Source organism: Callorhinus ursinus, unplaced genomic scaffold (genome assembly GCF_003265705.2).
Source record: "Callorhinus ursinus isolate GAN/ISIS: 27379988/994484 unplaced genomic scaffold, GSC_fseal_2.0 scaffold7, whole genome shotgun sequence".
NCBI lineage: Eukaryota > Metazoa > Chordata > Mammalia > Carnivora > Otariidae > Callorhinus > Callorhinus ursinus.
Window position 1 is genome coordinate 9,905,040 of NW_027397069.1, and position 20,883 is coordinate 9,925,922.

Here is a 20,883-nt window from a genome sequence, read left to right on the forward strand (position 1 = left end):
CCTTTTTTTTTTTTTAAGATTTTATTTATTTGACAGAGAGACACAGTGAGATAGGGAACACAAGCAGGGGAAGTGGGAGAGGGAGAAGCAGGCCTCCCGCGGAGCGGGGAGCCCGATGCGGGGCTCAATCCCAGGCCCCGGGACCATGTCCTGGGCCCGAGGCAGACGCTCAACGACTGAGCCACCCAGGCGCCCCATGGGCGTTCTTATGTTGGAAGAATAAAGTCACTTCTAAATTAATTTATAGATGTAATCAGAACCTAACAAAAATACCAAGAGTTTCTTTTTTTCTGATACTTGACGAATCTAAAAATTCATGTGAAAAAGATAGGCAAGGAATTCTAGCCAGGAATACTCTGAAACATTAAAAGAGCAGTAGGGACCTGCCCCACGTGCGCGCCAGCAACAGCCCATTAGCGCCATCATGCCCTGTCACTCTTCATCTGTGGTGGCCCCCAGCTGCTCCAGTCCGGTCAGGGTCCCCGGGGCCACTGCTGCCTCACCTTCTCCATCTCTCCTCCATTTGGAGTCAGTGAAATAATTTTGACATAGCTTTGCGTTCAGAGCAAGAAATCTGAATTTAATCAGTAAAATAAATAATCATGGTGTATATGGTCATCTTGGTTAGCCGTCTCGGAGCATGCTGGGAGAAAGACAAAGACGGTCATGGATTTCATGTTATTAATCTTGGCTAAATGCGATCGGACTAGAAGTCCATGTTACCCACAACCACGTAGGATATGAGTGTGAGTGGTACCTAAAAAAAAAAAAAAAACCTGGAGTTCCAACCTTGGAGGAGAGGGTGGTGGTGACTAGAAGACCAGGAATCCTGGGGTGTCCCTTCAGTGTTCCTGAGCATGGACTGGGCCCACCAACACCCTGGACGTAGGTCACTGCTGTGGCATCTCATCCATCCACAACAAAGAGTACAATTCCCATACAACACGTAAATAAAAGTTTTACATACGAAAAAGAAATAATAGTGGTCTTTAATATGTAATAAGATGATCTGTCTTCACTCATAATAAGAAATACAGATCAGAGTTAAACTGAGACACCAGATTTTACGAATTCAAAAGTTTGATAGTGCCCTTAGTTAGCAAGTCTCTCTTTTTTTGTGAAAGACAACAGGGAAAACAAGATATTTATTTGTATGTGTTAGTGTTTGCATAAAGGAACACCAGAAGGATGAATAAGAAACTGGGGAGAACACCCCAATCACCTCTTTGGGCCACCAAGAGGGGCTGTGAGACAGGGTGAAAGGTGCTTGAATGAGCATGAGAATTCTTTGTGTATAGGTTTTTTTTATGGTTTGACTTTGAACTCATGCAGAGATTATTCGGAAGATATGACCACGCTGAAGTTATATAAGTGAATTTGGGTTTGGTTTTATTCAGGAGGGAACTGCTTTCACTCCAAAATACAGCAAATTTCCCTTTGAAGTTCAGAATTGTTATTTTAATCAGATATTGGTCAGAATCTACTTTTGGTGATTTTATTTTTTTTAAAGATTTTTTTTCTATTTATTTGACAGAGACACAGTGAGGGAACACAAGCAGGGGGAGTGGGAGAGGGAGAGGGAGAAGCCGGCTTCCCGAGGAGCAGGGAGCCCGATGTGGGGCTCAATCCCAGGACTCTGGGATCATGACCTGAGCCGAAGGCAGACGCTTAACGACTGAGCCACCCAGGTGCCCCTACTTTTGGTGATTTTAAATGTCAGTCCAATGTGTATGTTTTTGTTTACTGTAAGAGCTGTTTAATTCCATAACTTTTTTGTTTAGGGGAATAAAATGGAGATGTGAGAGGGTAATCTGGTAACTTTTTTTTTTTTTTACTTCAGTAGTTGTGAAACATTGTTTCAATTTCATAATTATGTAATAAACCAAATGCAGGTATTTAAATACAAAATCCAAGTAAAGGATTATACCTAATCCAAATAAAAGCTCACACTTTTTCTAATTATGTGAACTAATTACTTGAAAGGTATGAATATTTTAGAATTCTAAAGAAAATTCCTATATTAGAATATCCTTTCCAAAAGTTCTTCTGTAGAACGTTTTTTTTTTTTAATTTGATCTTCTCTCATCACTCAGCCTGGAGAAAAAACAAACAACAAAAGGACATCTCCTACATTAAGATATATCTGACTTCAATTTTTAAATTCAGGATGGGTGCAGTTTCAGCTTAAGGGCCTCCAGACATATTTATAAAAAAATTTACCATTAGAAAGCTCAAACCAGTCTTCTTGAGATCCCCACTCAGTTGGAATTTTTTAGCGTCAGGTAATGGCCCAGCTACTTCGGTTGTTAAAGGGGGATATGTTGCAATGTAGTCCCTCCTTTTTTGAATGAAGTTCTGTGTCTCATTGGGAATTTATGTTTGTTTCTGCTCAAAGCCAAAGAGCACTCCCAACTTAACTCCACTTCAAATAAAAGGTCTGTGTATATTTTTTGGACCTTAAAAATAATGTGAAATCAGCCTCAAGCTCTTTTGAAGATGAAAGAGGTCATGAATTCTTATTGAAAACCTGTTCTTGGGGCGCCTGGGTGGCTCAGATGGTTAAGCATCTGCCTTTGGCTCAGGTCATGATCTCGGTCCTGGGATCAAGTCCCGCATCGGACTCCCAGCTCAGTGGGGAGTCTGCTTCTCCCTCTCCCTCTGCCTCTCCTGCTTGTGCGTGCTCTCTCTCTCTCTCACATAAATAAATAAAATCTTAAAAGAAAGAAAGAAAACCTGTTCTTCCCTCACCAAGAACCAAGGTGAGACCAGCAAGCTTCTATGCTGTTTCTGTGGGGCAATTTATTTTCTAGGCCACCTTTCACTGTGAGTTTAAGACTCATTTGTGTGCATAGGATATCTCTTACGCTCCTCCCTGCCATGAGTGGGCCCAAAGCTTCGCCTCCTGTCCTTCTGAGATCAGCCCTCTAAGCCCCAAGCTTTAGGCCACTGAGGAAGTTTGAGATTTCCTAGGGACAGGGCCTTCAGTGTTGGCCTCTATCCTTGGACTCATATTCCTACTTCTTCTCTGCCCTTAAACGGAGTCTTTACTTTTAAAAGCTAAAGCATCTATTTAGAGGACATTATTAATATTTTAATCTATTATTTTAATAGATTATTTAAACTAATCTAGCATTTTTTTTTAGCAGGATTTCAGGATCTCTTGTTCATCATATTGCCGGAAACTGAAGTCTTAACCTCTTGATTTGCAAAAATCTGCCTTAAATCATACACTCAGGGTAATTTTCCAGGAACTAAGGCTTACTCCTCTGAGGGGAATGAGAAAGAATTTGTCAGCAGCAGTCTCCAGTAGACTGACAGACAATATTTCAGCAGTCAGATCCACTGAGTTCAATTGGTTACCCTGTTTTGACTATCTTTGTTCAAGGCACTGCAGCCAACATCAACATTCTGGAGGGAATTGGCAATTTAGTATAGATCTGTGTGCTTGATGTGCTTTCTTCTTCTTATTGAGATGCCTAAAATGAATGAAGTGCTGGAGAGAGCTCGACATAATGCGTATGAGGGCTCAGTGCAAGTTTTGGGAAAATAAGCGATGAGTTCATTAGGCATCTGTAGATTTTGAAGTTAGAATGCAGATTTCTTAGAATAAGTGTTTGATAAAAAGGCATAGAGATAAAGATAAATCAGAGTTTCACCTATGAATCTTCTCATGTTAGAGTTTAACCTCTTGCTAGTATTCTGTATAAATCAAGTGGAAATATTTTCTGTCCTGTTACAAATTTAGTTCCTTCTCTCTTTATGTAAACTGTTGTAGTGAGTGATAACATACAGAAAAATTCACCTCTGCCAAACCTTCTCTGAATCTCTTCTTGTTAGTTGCTTCATGTGTCTTTCTAGAATAATTTATACTAACCTCTGTTAGGTCAGTTACCATGTGGCATCACTGAAATGTACTGTTTTGAAGTTGTTTTTCCTTTTAAATGAATTTGCCTGCCCTAATAATAATAGTAATAAAAGCTTCACTTGTGAGTGCTGCCTATGTGACCAGACACAGATATATATCACATTTATACTTTATTACCTGTGAGAGAGAAGTAAGTACTCCATTTTCCAGATGAGGAAACAGAGACATATGGAAGCAAAGTAACTTTGTCCAACTCTTACCATGACTAAATAGCAAGACTAGGATTTAAAGTTGATATGACCCCCTCACCACTATCTTAACAACTATTCTGTACTGGCAAGAACATTACATTCTTTACTTTTGTTACTGCCCTAGTGCCTGGATTGGTTTCTAGCCCAAAGCAGGTGCTCAGGGAACATTTACTGAATGAAAAAAAGATGAACATTGAAACACTGCATTATGTGTTTCACCTTTATGAATTTAGAGTGATCTCCAACAGATATTTACAAATACACCAAAGTTTTGAGTCTTGGGATATTAAAGTCTAGGAGTGTGGCAACGATCAAATTCTAAGTATGTATGCGGCTACATGCACACAGTGTAAGATGTATTAGGTAAGTGCCCTAGAATTAGAACTTTAATATCTATTGCAGAATCAAAATATTCAGGTATTTGTGTCTCTAACCTATCATGAGATTTCCATCACTTAGCTTAGGGGTGGGCAGGCTACTAGCCACGTATAGGCCGAATCCGGCCTGCTACCTCTTCATAAATACAAGTTCTGTTGGAGCACAGTCATGCCCGTTTGTTTACATGTTGTATGTGGCTGCTTCTGTGCTACAGAACAGAGTTGAGTGGTTGCAACAGAGATGATATGGCCAGCAAAGCCTAAAATATTTACTGTATAACTCTATAGAAAGTTTACCAACTCCTGGCATAGATCGCGCTGTTGTTCTATGACTTGGTTAACTATTACCCTGCTCTATTTCAAGGGTCTTCATGAGAGATTTGAAATTCAGCCAGGTGATGCTTGTCTGTTCATAAATGGACTTCATGTTGATATGAGTGCTTATGATCCTTTTAGGTAAGTATTAAATTACTAATACAAAACTGTATATTAGTTTATATTAATATAAACTATGATTTATATAAGGGAAAATATCGTCCTGAATTTAGTATTTGCCAAAATGCAAATAATCACTTTAAAGGTAAAGCAAAGACATGTTTTTGTGCAAAACATTTCTGTTATTTTGCTAGAATACTCTCAAGTGTCTTAGAATGCAGACCTGGGAGAGACCTTGGAGACATTTGCTCAGATGTGAAAACTGAAGTTTCTAAACCTTGCGCCTGTACTTGTATTTTTGGAAACTCTCTTTCCTTAGTAGGTCTGTTCTTTAGCAGTTAAGTTCCATGGGATTGCACTGAGCAGCCAGGGACTCTACCCTCCAGAAAGGAATTGAAAGGAACATAGGACATTTTCCCAGAAGAATGGAATTAACAAAGAGTTTAAAGTACTTGTATTTGTCAGAAAGGAAATTTGAAATTGTAGAGTTCAGGGTGTTGTCTATTTTCGTAGGTCAAAAAAAAAATCTTCAAAAATGCTGTAGAGCAGGGGCACTTGGGTGGCTCATTCAGTTAAGTGTCTGCCTTTGGCTCAGGTCCGGATTTCGGGGTCCTGGGATCGAGCCCCATGTTGGTCTTCCTGCTCAGCAGGGAGCCTGCTTCTTCCTCTCCCTCTGTGCCTCCCACTGCTCATGTGTCTCCCCCCCCAGTAAAATCTTTTAAAAAAGTGCTGTAGGGCAAAATTAGAAAGTCTTGTATTTGTCATGAGCATTGATCCACAAATTAGTCATGAGCCAAATAGAAGAAAAACCAAACTGGATTTATTTTACTTTTAAAGAGCAGCATAAAACTACTTTAAAAATTCGTATTTATAAGATAAATTTAGTAAACACAATACTTTAGTTCAGATATTCAATTTTAATTCAATTGGATATACTTCCATTGAACTTCAATTGATTAAATGTTTATTTCCTTTTCTTACCAGTTTGGGAAGAGTAGGAAAATGTACGAAAGACTGAGAAATACAGTAGCTCAAATGAGGCTTTCTCTTTATTTAGTTGGATCCTTGGGGAAAATGATAGCTAAGGTACATAGGGTAAGCACTATCCACAGCAGGAGTAGAGCGGTTGTTAGCTGCTGGCCTGCAAGCCTCAGCAGGACAGAAATTCCATCTGTGCTCAGGAATGGTGAAAACAGGTTTAAGAGAGGGAGTAAGTGGTGGGTAGATTTTGGGAAGGTTTTCATAGCAGGAACACTTTGCCCAGTTATTTAGAAAGGCTGCAGGTTATTCAGGAAATAGATCCACCTTAGTTCCTCCAGCTTGTGGGTAGTGATCTGTGCAACTTGTGACACATTCTGTTCCTCACTGATGTGATCACTAGCTGCATCTCCTCTAAGGGCCTTCAAGGAGGACAAGAAAAGATGTGAGGATGTTTATATCTTCTGACATTTTTAGCACAAAATAATTCCCAGAAAGAAATCAGAACATGGAGAATAAAATCAGTGTGGATCCTGGAAGAGAATGATTCAGGAAAGAGGAGAAGGAAGGAAAATGTCATGTTCCTGAGGTTATATCCTAGATCCAGAGAGAGGTCCCCTGTGACTAGTATTGCAGAATTACCCGTTTGGGGAAAGAATGGGAGTGAGGAATTATTTTACGCTTCTTTCCTACACTGCCCATCTCTCCCTGCATTGTGGGTCATAGAGGACTGATGCAGTCCTTGCCTTCGGACCCTGGAAGTAATGGGAGGGGCCCGAGCCTTGGTGGGCCCAGCCGGTCGGCACTGGTTGAGCCAAGGCCTGGTCCAAGTTTGGCTCTCATCTCCCGGGGAGGTTAGCAGCAGAAGGCCAGGGCCAGGGAGGAAGGCAGGTAGGGCTGAGTAAATTTGAGGAGGTCCATAAATGGTGTCTCACATCTCTACCTTAGAGCCACTGACACGTCTTTTTCTCTAAGCAATCACCTCAACCACGGATTTGAGCAGACAAACTGGTACAAAGTGGATGTTAATCATTTTGATAGCCAACCTGTTCTGCCTGAGCCGTGTCCCCACAGTATACCTACCAGAAAGAAAGACATAAGAAAGGTGTCTTGATATCCCTACTTGGGTGGTTTTTCTCTGTATCTTAATGAAGTTGTCTGGCTCAGAATCCTTTGGGGCTCTTGATAAAATATGTATTTGGAATGCATGTAACATTAAAATTCGGTGTTATAAAATCAATATTAAAATTCAATCCAGTGAATATCTGAGTGCCTACTATGCTATAGAAACTGGTAGATATTGGGGGTGTAGTGATGAAGACAGAAATAAGTGGTCTAGTGGGATAACTGATAGTAAATATGTAATGATAGTGCAGTAAGTTTACAAAAGATAAATTGCAGTGCTCTGGGAGTATCTAACTCCAGAGATTTAAACTAGTTCTTGATGGAACATAGGGACAGTAGAAATGTCCGATTTCTTCAAGGAAGTGATCATTTAAGCTAACACTTAAAGGACAGATCAGGCAAAGTGGGGGGTGGGGGTTCTGCAAACAGTGGCACATTTGAGAAAATGAAAATCCACTCCTGTGGCGGGGCTGTGGAGTGAGGAGGAGCCGGAAGAAGCTGAGGTCACACAGGTGGGCAAGGGGCAGATTGTGCAACCAGGTTTCCTCTCCAGGGCAGGAGAAGCTGGTAAAGGGCTCTGAGCAAATCTAAAGATAGTAACTATTTAAAAGAGAAGCATGATAAATTATATTAATTGTTTCAAACTCCAGAAATATAAGGAGTTTTCCTGATAAACAGACCTAGCACATTTAAAGAACCTTTTTTTTTAATTGGTAGCCAAAATTCAAGATTTGAAAAGAGCAAGGAAGAAACATGCTTATTGAGGGCAACTGTGTGCCCAGTAGGGAATTAATTTAATCTTAATGCCTTATAAAGTGATTACCACCATTCTCTTTTTTAGACAGGGAAATGAAGACTCAAATGTCACACAAAGATAGGGACATAGCTGACAAATAGTAGCAGGATTTAAAACTTCATGCTCTTTCCAGTGTACCCTGTAACTCAGTCTGGTCTTTCTATTGACGGTTTTCCTTGGACACTAGGTTGAGATGACAAAGATGGTAGGTACAAAAGCTATGGGGCTGCTAAAGTTCTCTTGCCCCAAAAAAGTGTCTGATCAGTAAGCATCACAAAATTTTAAAAATGGAGAAAACATTGGCAATGCAATCCAGAATTCTTATTTTACAAATAAGAGAATTTAGACCAAAGAGGTTAAGAACTTCAAGAAGCCACACATGAAGTAGCGTTACAGCCAGACTAAATCTTATTATTAGAAGGGTGATTTGTGGTATCTAAGCTAGCGCTCTCTTTACCACACGCATCCTCTAACAGTTTGGAGGGGAGGCTAAAAAGTGTGCTCTGTAAATAGTGGTCAGAACTCCTTAGGATACAGATGTTCAGAGCTAAGTCCTCCAGGCCAACTGGAAATACTTAAAAAAAAAAAAAAAACTGCTTTTGTAAGAGTTCAGATATTAGATCTTTACTTTTTAAATATAGATCTCTAGGGGCACCTGGGTGGCTCAGTGGGTTAAGCGTCTGCCTTTGGCTCGGGTCATGATCCCAGGGTCCTGGGATGGAGCCCATGCGATTCTCCCTTTCCTCCCCGCTCCTCCTCTCTTGCTATCTCTGTCTCTCTCCCTCTCAAATAAGTAAAATCTTTTTTTTTTTTTTTTTTAGGATTTATTTATTCATTTGATAGAGCACAGGCAAGGGGAGTTGCAGACAGAGGGAGAGGGAGATGAGCCGAAGGCAGATGCTTAATTGACTGAGCCACCCACGTGCTCCCAAATAAAATAAAATCTTTAAAAATAAAAATGTGTGGATCTCTATAGACCTCCCTGAGAATGGTATACTAAAATCCATATATTGCTTTATTCTGATTCTGTTCATTTCTGAAAAGCAAAGTGATTTCCATGATTGGATTTTTTTAAGGAAGCAGTTAGGTTAAATATTATAAATATGAATTTTAACACTTGGTTTCAAAAAGTAATAAAGTTCTTCCTTGCCTGGTAAAGTTTTACCTTTTCAAACATAAGTACGCTTTACCACAATCGGTAAAGCCTTATCTTTACAGCTACAGGGAGGCACTGTCTTCCCACAACTTTCATATCCCCACTCTGTGTACCAGCTGCGGGACCTGGGTGAGAGACCACCTGTCTGGGCCTCACCTGCACCACTTGGGACTTCCTGAGGGGTTGTGAGAGGCACTGTGTTAGGAAAGAACATGGCACTTACCTGCACATGTGTGAGCTTGATCAGTAGGCGTTTAAAGACTCAAAGTGCCCAGACTTTTTGCCAGTAGGGTTATTTATTGATGTTGTTATTTTTTAGCAGTGGTATTTTCTGTCATGTTTAAGAGCTCTCAGAGTATTATATATATGATTAGAAATTTTTATATGTATTTCAAACAGATGTGAACTTTCATGCTTTAATGGCTCTTTTTCTGTGCTAAAATTTTATATTTTAGGTCCTATTTGAGCTTACCTTGTTTTAATAGTAGATTTACCAAAATAGTGACCTAGGATATTTTCCCCTTCATTTTTGGCTCACTCAGGGGTGAGCATATCTTCACTTCTTTGCTAAAGAATGTAATAAATACACCTTGTTGCCTTACCTTTTAAATAATAAGATTTTGTCACCACACACAGAAAGTCAACATGAGTTTACCCTAGGTAACTAATTAGAACTCCTTGTCTTGTTTGTTAATGAGTTTAATAATATTTTTTCCTGCTGTTAATAAAAATACCAGTGGAATTCGTTTCTAATGCTTTAAGAAAACTATAAACTTTAAAGGTTTTTTTTTTAATTTGGCGAATCAAAATAAAACTTATTTTTTTTCTTTAAAAGTCTTTTGGATATGCTGAAACTAGAAGGAAAAATGATGAATGGCCTCCGTAATCTTGGGATCAACAAAGAAGATATTAGCAAATTTTTAAAATTAAACTCACATGTTTTGGACCCTACCTATGCATTAGATATTAGGCATTCTTCTGTAATGGTAAGTGCTCATGTAATTCCTTGTTTTTAAAACCTTTAGATTTAAGACTTAATATAAAACCAAATATTGGCAGGCTTTCAAATCAATTTAAGCATTTTGAAAGAGGTTGCAGAACTCAGAAGAAAAGTGAAAATACGGACTCATCCCCCTCTCATTCTCATATCTTTTCTCCCCTTCTTCCTGTTCTCTGCATTTCCTCTCAAGAACTCACTCCTTCAGGATCCTTTCCAGCTTTAAAAAAAAAAAAAACCAAACACGAACAACCAAGTAACCCCATGAGCAACAGCAACAAAACATCAAATAGTTAAAATCTGAGGCATGTAAGAACACAGCCTACTACCGTGAGAACCTTGCCTGGCCGGCTTACAGGGGCCTCCAAGCGTCTGGTCTGTGCTACCACCTGCGGAAATTGGGAGTCTGCTCGCCTCACCCCGCTTGCAGCGAGGGTGCCGTGCCATCCTCAGTGTGGCCTGTGAGGCTGTCAGTGGCCCTCTCCCTCCTTTCGTTTCTTAGACTGTGAAGTACTCCTCTCACCACTTTCCCTTCTCTCTCTTGCCGGGGAAGCAGTGCTTCCCCTCTTTATCCAGTCGACTCCCACGCTTCCTTCAGGCTTTGCTCCAAGCAGTACTTCCTGAGAGAAGCTGACCTCAGTTACCCAGATTAGAAGATGTTTTCATTATAGGCATTGTATTGAGGAGCCCCAGGATCAGCTTCAGGCTCAGTGATATGCTAAAGGGACTCAGGAAGCCTCACAGTTGTTAGACTCTCCATTACAAGCTATTAGAGCAGCAGAGGGAGAGAGAGCATGAGGCAAAGGCCAGAGGAAACCAGGCGGGAGTTTCCAAGAAGCTGCTCCTCATGGAGTCATAGACAACATGCTTGATTTCATGTGTGACAATCCATGCCGGGCTAGCCTGACCCGGGAGTTCAGGGTTCGAAAAGGAGTCTGTCATGTGGGAATGTAATGCCTGTGTGACTGATCTCAGTCACTGAAGCTCCAGACCCTCCAAGGAAAAGCGGGTATTCATCCTCATGTTCACAGAAACTCCATACAAACCTCTACAGCATGCAGCAGGACCCTCAGCATGGGAGGAACGGTATCAGAACATTTCAAGAGTGAGTTCTCAGAAGCCAACCTAGAGAACCTTTGTCACAGAAACAGGCCCTTCCAGGGAATGTACAAGGTGCAAGCAAGCTGGCCCGCTGAGTTAACCCTTTCTACCCCCCCACATACACACACGTGTGTGTTTGTATATATACATATTTATTATGTTACAGAACTACCAGTCCTTCCATATACTTTGCACAGTGAATTATTATAATTTTATAAATTTGTCCTATGATTCTTTGATGTCTTTGTTTCTTACTAGACTATATAAACTTCTTGAAAGTAGGAATTTTATCCATTTTTTTCTCACCATTATGTCCTTGGTTTTAGTAGGTATTCAATAAACAAATATTCTTTGAACAAAATAAGTAAATATTTCAAACCAACATAAAACATAATTTGTAACAATGAAACTCTGAGAACATTCTAATTACAGCACAATCAATATAAATATGTCCATATCATCATGATTTAACAGTGTAAAAAAGTATAACTATTAGAAATGAGAAAATAAAAGTATTACCTGGCAGATTATATAACTAAAACTCCCCCAAAACAGCATTTTAATTAATAAGACCTTAGTAAAATGGGTTTGAAGTGACAGTAAGCAGGTCAAAAGCTGTATTTCCAAAAACCATCTGGAAAACATGGTGATTTATTCATAATAACATAAAAATTCAGATACCTTGATAATATCTTTATGTAATAATCTTAATAACCAATAATAAAAACTACAGCTTAACTGAGAAAATGCAGAAGGGTAGAAGGACACCTGGACAGACTATTAACTGGCGCAGACTTGGAAGCAGCTGTGGCTGTGGCATCCTTCCAGCGTTTATAGATTTTGATCTGAGTAATTTCCCTGGAAAGTACCATCAAGAAATAGTAGGAAATGGAGAAAAGTATTTATTCCCAAAGATATGATCATTGCTGCATATTCTTAAAACAAAATAGAAATGAGTTAAGTATATAACAGAGAAATATTGTAAATTTTATATCCATGTGCTCGGGTGTTTTATTCAGACTCAGAATCATGCTTATAATCATGCTTCAGCAACCAGGAACAATGGCTGTGCTCTCATGTTAAGTAAGAAATACAGACTTACATGATACTATCATGTATAAAGATGGACAGAAGATCCAGAGGAAATAAAATGTTATTAATGGGTGATGTGGTTTAATAGGTAGTTGTGGGGTTTTTTTTTCATGCTTTTCTGTAAATTCCAAATTTTTAGCAATGGGTATGTATGACTTAGGTGATCAGAAAAAAAAAATGGGAAAAAAAACCTCTCTGACCATCTTGCTAATTGTCTCATGTAAAAATTTAAGGGATTTTCTTGGAAATGTTCAGTTATTACAGTTACTTTTGTCCTACCCAACCAGCCTTCCCATCTACAAATTTGGTCCTCCCTCCAAGAATCACAGAAAGATAACAGCACCAAAGAAATGCTGTACATTCCCTGAGACTCAGGGCAAGTTACATAAGTTCTGAATTAGTTACCATTGTATTTTCTAGAGCACTAAGTGCGTTGTTATAAATGTTTATCTGTCCTTACTGTGTTTTCCTGCTCTTTAGACCATCTTCTCTCATTGGCTGGATTTTACTTTGACTTGGATACCTTTAAGCTCAGTTAACAAACGTGTTCTCTAAAAATGTTTTATCAGAAAAAGGAATGACCATGTTAGTAATCTTAATACTTTGGGACTTTTATTTTAAGCCCTTATGCTTTTAAACATTTGTAGAAGAGCACTGGGAGCATGGGCCCTGGTAAGGAAAGGAGGGCTGTAAGTTTCAAGACCACCCTGAAGAAGAAAGGCATCTATAAGGAAACTTTGCAGCTCCATTCGTAAAGTTACCTGGTCCCCCCAGGTTGGCAGAGGCCCGTCAGCACCAGGGAGGAGCAGCCCTGCTGCTGTCCCCATTGCCCACGCCCGGTCCACTTCACCACTGCTGGGCTGTGAGGGCTCAGACTCTGGCCCAGCTCTTGGGCGCCTGAGGAGGCGTTCTTCTCTATTCCCGCTAAGAGTGTCAGGAAGTAATTTTTTATTGAGGTAAAATATAAGATATGCTCTTTTAACCTTTTTAAGTGTATGACGTGGTGGCATTAAGTACATACACAGTGTCATAAAATCTTCACCATGATCCATTTTTCCAGAACCTTTTCATCATTCCAAACAGAAACTCTGTACCCATCAAGCAGTAACTCCCCACTCCCTTCTCTCAAGCTCCCTGGTAACCACGGTTCTACTTTCTGTCCCTATGAATTTGCCTTTTCTAAGTGCCTCATAAAAGTGGAGTTATGCACTATTTGTCCATTTCAGCCTGGTGTATTTCATTAGGCTTACTGCTGTCAAGGTTCATCCATGTTGTAGCATGTATCAGAATTTTATTCCTTGTTAAAACTAAATAATAGGGGCGCCTGGGTGGCTCAGTTGGTTAAGCGACTGCCTTCGGCTCAGGTCATGATCCTGGAGTCCCAGGATCGAGTCCCGCATCGGGCTCCCTGCTCGGCAGGGAGCCTGCTTCTCCCTCTGACCCTCTTCCCTCTCGTGCTCTCTATCTCTCATTCTCTCTCTCTCAAATAAATAAATAAAATCTTTAAAAAAAAAACAAAACTAAATAATAGCTTAATTTTTTAAATATCTTTTTTTGCATACTATTAAGGGAAGTTCTGTGTCTTAATTAAATGCTTTTACTTTTCCACTTCGAAAGTGCCTACTTTCAGTAGATAATTATTTGTGACACTTTATTCTGTAGATTCCTTTAAAAAAATTAACTGACACAGGGCACCTGGGTGGCTCAGTCGGTTGAGCATCCTATTCTTGATATCAGCTCAGGTCTTGATCTCGGGGTCATGAGTTCAAGTCCGGTGTTGGGCCCTACACTGGGCGTGGAGCCTACTTGAAAAAAATAAAATTAACTGCACAAAATGCAGAGCCCTGAGTTCTGAGCACTCTTTTCACCTTGGTCTGTTAGAGCAGCAAAATTAATTCACACTTAAGCTTGATTTTTGCTTCATAGCATTTGCTACCACCCAATATGATATGCATTTATTATGCATTTATTAGTTTATGTATAATCTTCCAGTGGACTGTAAGCTCCACAAAAACCAGGACTTTGTTAAATATCTTCAACATCCATCAGGTCCTATCACATAGGAAGCACTCAGAAAATCTGTTGGATATCTTAATGCTAAAACAGAGCTATTCAAGAATGAAAGCAATACTTTGCTTTTAATTCTATTTCTCCCCCTGGATCTGTCTCTCCACTTTTTGTCTTTACAGAGAAAGCTGAGTAACTGAATTACATTACTTCTGACCTCTGTATTTATACCCTTCCCAAAACAAACCTTGGCAGTTTATTTCTTAAAAGTTGCTTGCTTAACAGTTGAGTAAAAACTCAAGAGAGTCATTGGGTATTCTCCCATCCCTGGTTAACCATTCTCGGTTTCTCTGTCCCAGATATCAGAAGACACAATTTAAATTTTATGTAGTTTTATTTCCTGTTTTTAGCCTTGCCACGGTACCTCAGGTTTCACTAGTATCTCATTTAAGTCAGTAAAAACAGCCATCTGATTGTATGTTTGGCTCCTTTGGATTGTAATTCCTTTTCAGTCCACAGTGGAGGGGACTTTGGTCATATTCCACCTAAATTACCCCTGCCCCTAGTTGCAGTTTTCTGTTTTCTATCCTGTGATGTCTGTGCTGTAGTCATATTCCTGAGGTGCTTATGATCATTTTAATTTCCTTAAAGTTCCCAAGTCATCCTGGCCATTTGTCATTCTCTCAAAACAATTCTAATTCTTCATTTTTGTCACCAAGATGACAGTGATAAGATTCAAAACTAATAAACATCAATTAGCACAGGCAGAAGAAAGGAATTCTTTATCCAGATTAAGGATGTAACTTGCTACTGACAGTGAGCCCCATAATCTGTAACAGCAATTTCCCGTCCAAGCCCCATAATGATGTAAATCAGCTCATCACAGATACTGGGTTTATCCCTGGACTCACAATTTAGTTCCATTGATCTATATCTTCCCCTTATGCAAACACCACACTATTTGATTACCGTAGCTTTGGAGTAAGTTTTGAAATTTGGAATTGTGAGTCCTCCAACTTTGTTCTTTTTCAAGATTATCTTGGCAGTCCTAGGACCCTTGCCTTTCATTATGAATTACATCATCAGCTTTCCATTTCTGGAAAAAAGTTGGAATTTTTATTGAAATTTCATTGAATACATAGATAATTTAAGGAATATTGCTATTTTAATATATTAAGTCTTCTGATCCATGAATATGGGATGTCTTTCCATTTATTCAGATCTTCTTTATTATCTTTCAATGATGTAGCTTTTGTAGCTTTCAGTATACAAGTCTCATACTTGTTAAACCTATTTCTAAGTATTTTATCCTTCCTGATGCTATTGTAAATAGAATTGTTTTTCTTATGTTTATTTTAGGATTTTTCAGTGCCTCTGAATTTTTTTGTTGAAAACTAGGCATTTCGAATATTACAGTATGGCACTTCTGAAAGTCAGATTCTTACCTTCCCTGGGTTTATTGTTGCTGTTTGCTGTTTTGATTACTTGTTTAGTGACATCTCTGAACTAATTTTGTAAAGCCTGTATTCTTTCTTATGTGTGGCTACAGAAGTCTCTGTTAGTTCACCTAGTCATCTACTCAGTATGAGACAGAGATTTTACTTAAATGCCTGGACCCCAAAAGCCTCCCAGTCTTGCACAGGGGCTCTATGTGTGTGTGGCAGATGGAGAGGGAGAAGCACACGTCGGACCCTCAGCCAGGCAGCTTGCATTCCCCTTAGCCTTCACTTGTCGCTTGCACAGACTTCAGAGTAAACCAGAGGAGGGAACTTGGGGCTTCTCAGTCTTCCCTGGGCTTGTGCACGGCCTTTTAGAATCCCAAGAATATGTCCGAACTTCTCAAAGTTCTGTTTCCCAAAACCTCTCATTCCCCAACCTTTCCTCACTAGATTTTGGTTGCTTTGCTTTCGTCCCAACTGTTTTCTATTGCTGCAGGCAGGAGCGACTAAAACATTTGCCTGTAATTGTTTTCCACAAAACGGGGTAGCAGCTCTAACACTGTTATGAGTTAGGCAGGATAAAGACAAGCCCTTTTAGTGGGTTTTCTAGGGAGTCACCAGACAGTTCAAACAAAAATTAAAATTCTTTCAGAATGAGGTCCGTTCTGCTTTCTCCAGTATTGATACTGGAATTCAGGCTGTCATTTTCAAGGCTACTGATAAGCTTGGGAGCACGAGGTGGGTCTAGGACAATTTTCACACTACATACCTCATGGTTCTGACTGAGATTCAGCCATTTTTCTTAAATACTCTCAAGGTTGCTGCAAGCTTTTGGTTAGTTTTCATAGTTCTTAAAATGTTGAGTTCCCCCCAATATTCTAATTTCTTGTTGCTTTTGTGTCAGGGTGGAGTTTGAAATCCTTTACTCAGCCATTTTAGCTGATGTCACTCCCTAGAGAAAACCCAAAAGATGTAAATTTTAAGTCTTTTAAGTTCTTCACTTCTCTCAGAAAGTCATCCTCTAACACCATGACCCATCTTGTGTCCATTTGCTAAGCTATTGTAGCTCCTTGGACAGTGAGGAAATTGTCTTATAAGTTCTAATCTATTAATGACAATATCTTTTATTCAGTATCTTGGTAGGTAGCCCAGTAGATACAAAGGCCAGAGTTATGGCCAACAAAACTAATGGCCATAGATCATTGGAATATCAGTGCCAGTTGTGCATGCAGCTTTGTGAGGTCACTCTTCCAGTTATTGTTGCTGCTTCTGTAAATTTACTTGAGAGTAAAAGATGGGCAGTTCAGTCTCTGGGCCTATGCAAAGCGGTTTCAGTCTTCTCTCTGAAGCCACTGCCTCTGACGTGGTGAAACACTCCCCAGAACCTCGTGTCTGGACCACTGCAGAGGCCGCCTGGTTTCTTGGGCACCACTGGTCTCCTCTCTCCTCTCCTCCAGGACTTTGAGCGGCACTTGCTAGACTGCGTGCCTGTGTCGTGCATCTCTCTCACCCTTCATTTTGATTTGGCATTATTTCTTTTCTCTGTGCACTTTAGTTAATATACATTCTATTGATCTGTCATCCAGGTGACTAATCACCGTCTTCCTCCATGTCCAGTCTGCAGTTAAATCTTCTTTAGAAGTTCTTACAGTTCTTAATTACAGAGTTTTAAAATCTAGAATATCCCTTTGGCTCTTCTTATGATGGATTTTTAGTTCTCTTAACATTTTCCATCTATTTTTTTTTAAAGATTTTATTTTTTTGAGAGAGAGAATGAGAGACAGCACGAGAGGGAAGGGGGTCAGAGGGAGAAGCAGACTCCCCGCTGAGCAGGGAGCCCGATGCGGGACTCGATCCCAGGACTCCAGGATCATGATCTGGGCCAAAGGCAGTCGCTTAACCAACTGAGCCACCCAGGCGCCCTATTTTTTCTTTAAAAAATATATATATATATTAATTGTAGTTATTTTAAAGTCCTTGTCTAAGTCCCTCTGTATTGTCCGGTTTTTCTCTTTCATTTTAGTATTTGGTCCTTTTTTTTTTTTTTTTTTTCTTGGCAGTTTTTTTTTATAGCCTGAAATTGCCTATGTAAAGTTACAGAAGCAAATGCTTGTCAGGTTTGCTGCGGCAGCCTGAGTACCAGACCTCAGTGGCTCTGTCGAGGCATGTTTCCAGGCTTCGTGGGAGCTCTTCCACTTTGTATCTTACTCCTGGGGGCTAGCCCTGTCAGTTTCTCAAATTAAAATATAATGTTTGCCAAAGTCTTAACACTTCAGACTTCAACTTCTGTCTCCTTACTGTGTAGTGGTTTTGTTTTGTGGGTTTTTTTTTTTTTTCTGGTTTTTTGGTGGTGTTGGGGCCAGGGTGTTGCCATGGGTATGTGCAGGTTCCTAGTCAGCAAATGAGAGGAATTTGTAGAGAGATAGGACTGTTGGTTTCTTTCCTGCACTTTCCCCCTCTCCTGGATTTCCCCGCCCCTTCAACTCCTACCATTTAGGCAACCCTAATTTTGACTCCTGTCTTTCCAGCCCAATATGACTGTCACTTGCTGTTTGAATGAGTTATTCCAAGCTGTAATTTGGAAAATATCCCTAGGGACGGAATTGAGGTGAACATGGAGCTTGTCTGCTGCTGTCCTTCCTGCCTTCAAGGATTGTAACTCCTTCACTCTTGATAATTGGTTGACCCTACCTCCATGCGTCTAAACAGTAGATTATATGTTTTCCCCAGTTCTTAGCATTCTTTCAGGCAGGTGGCTTAGTCTAGTATAAACCGTTAGCTCTTGATTAGAATCAGACATCCAAAGTGTCATGTTTTATTTTCCTTATGTCTAAGGGTTAAAATTTGAGAAGGGAGGTGGAGGACCTGACTGCCTCCTATACTGCTGATAATCAAGATAAACACTTAATCTCTGTCAAGTGGTTTATGGAGAGTAATTTCTATACAATTTTATTTTTTAATATGAAAAACATGAATAGAAGAAGTCAGTTCTGGGAGGAGGGTCAGGCTTAATCTAAAAGACCATGGGAATATAAAATTGTTGCACATAATATATTCCTTAATTTAAAGAATATTCAACTGGCTTCTTATATTTAATCAGAAATATAGAAATCTTTGTGTATTTTTACTTTGAAAGAGTGAAAACTGGCTTTGAAAATGACTTAAGTGGGGCGCCTGGGTGGCTCAGTCGGTTGAGCGTCTGCCTTCGGCTCAGGTCCTGATCCCGGGGTCCTGGGATCGAGCCCCGCATCGGGCTCCCTGCTCAGCGGGAAGCCTGCTTCTCCCTCTCCCTCTGCCTGTAACTCTGCCTGCTTGTGCTCTCTATCTCTCTGTCAAATAAATAAATAAAATCTTTAAAAAAAAAAAAAAGAAAATGACTTAAGTATTAGCTTAAAGCATTCACAGATTTTTGGATTCTTCTCTGTAGTGGATTAATGACCTAGAAAATGATGAGTTGTATGTCACATGGCCTGCAAGTTGCCAGGAGCTTCTGAAGCCCGTGTTCCCTGGAACTATACCTTCTATAAGGCGTAATTTTCATAATTTGGTGAGTTTTATATGACATTTTGTATACATCTTTTATAAAGGTATCAGCATTCTTTTTGGATTAGCCTGTTCTTGGTGAATAGACGTCTGTGTAATACAGAGGGAAATACTTGCCTGATGCAGCAAGCTTGAGGTGGCATTGGCCAACGAGACCTCCAAAGCCAGCGATGCCACAAAGCGGCCTCTTCTTATTTAGATGTGCTTTTATAGTTCCGATGTGAAATTGATGAGTTACGTTCACATTTTCTGAAAGGAATTTGATTGAACTTTTTTTCCTTCTGTGTTCTAAAGAACTAATTAAAGATTAAAGTTTAGTACATTTCAGGGAAAAATACGTGGATATCACTTTATCATCTATGCGTATGAGTTCACTATTATAATATTAAATAACCTGATACAACTGTGAAATGTGCAGAAAACACTTAGCAGGGGCTTTATTTTTTCTCCACAAAGAAAGTGAATATGTTATTTCCTACAGCAGTATAGAGTAAGCAGTTATATTAATGCTATTTTTTTCAAAAAATTCAATTATCTTTTTAAAATATATATATATATAGACAATCCAATGCACATTTAGAATAAGGTATTTCACTTGTTATTAAAAGTTTACTTTGTGCTATGCTTCCAAAAAGATGCGTGATCTGATATTAAATTCCATGTATTATTCAGATGTGCAGCTTTTAGAAATCCTTCATTACCTATGAAATTCCTTCTTATATAGAATTCTTTAGAATTGCCGGAAATTTAGCTTTGCGCAGTGGCAGTATCATAGCCAATGAGGTTTATCCGAGGCGCGATTATTGCTAATAGAATTGCCGGAAATTTCTTTTAAAAAAGATTGCACCTTGAATTTCATACTTTTAGTGACAGAAACTAAACTTGAATTTCATGAAAATTCCAGAATGTTAAAATAGTGATTATATACTATCTACTTTCTTTTAGGTTCTGTTTATTGATCCTGCTCAAGAATATACCTTGGATTTTATAAAACTTGCTGAACTTTTCTATTATCATAAAATTCCTCTTAGGTAATTGTCAATTTATAACATTAAACGGTCAGCTAAAGGAAATCCCATGATGTTCATGTTGTACCATAGAGTATTGCACAGAGTATTCATGTGGAATTCAAAGCAGTGGTGGGTGGTCTTTAGCGCCTGACACAACATGGTTGTGCTGTGAAACATTTACCTTTATGATAGACTCTGTTAGTCAAAGCTGCTTAGTAGTCTCGTTAACCCTGTTCATTTCCTGAGAGAGTGATCTGATCACTTTGGGTGCTTAAAGATGGATCCATTTCCCTGAGGTGGTGTTAAGAATGTACTTTCCCTTTATTTTTCTGGAAAAACATGGTCATTTGATATCACCACCAGAGAGAGTTTGACAGTTTGGAGGAATCCATTAGGTAGACGGATGTTGGTGACTAGACATTACGAATCAAACCTTTTCAAATCTAATACTCCCTCTTCCCCCCAGTTAACACATTCTGTCCATCTAGATGTTATAGTCTAGTAATGTTGAAAAATCGTGTTGGCTGTGATTCAAGGGGTAGTTGTGACATTCCTTATTCACCTTCTTTTCCCAGAATTGGTTTTGTGTTCATTGTTAACACAGATGATGAAGTTGATGGAGCAGATGACGTTGGCGTTGCTCTCTGGCGAGCTTTCAACTATATTGCAGAAGAACGTGATGTATCACAGGCGTTTATTTCCGTAGTACAA

General features: G+C 39.4%; 1 protein-coding gene and 1 pseudogene across 2 annotated transcripts in view; both read left to right on the top strand.

Moving 5' to 3' along the window:
- The window catches only part of UGGT2 (UDP-glucose glycoprotein glucosyltransferase 2), a 178,333-nt gene that overhangs the window by 61,939 nt on the left and 95,511 nt on the right, over positions 1-20,883 (top strand). For both annotated transcript variants that reach the window (XM_025875171.2, XM_073894385.1), the window contains 5 exons: positions 4,858-4,949; positions 9,819-9,969; positions 19,047-19,166; positions 20,108-20,193; positions 20,748-20,883. In XM_025875171.2, the coding sequence (XP_025730956.1) occupies positions 4,858-4,949; positions 9,819-9,969; positions 19,047-19,166; positions 20,108-20,193; positions 20,748-20,883 (585 nt within the window). The remainder of the gene's footprint in view (positions 1-4,857; positions 4,950-9,818; positions 9,970-19,046; positions 19,167-20,107; positions 20,194-20,747) is intronic.
- On the top strand, positions 19,912-20,069 carry LOC112827000 (U4 spliceosomal RNA; annotated as a pseudogene).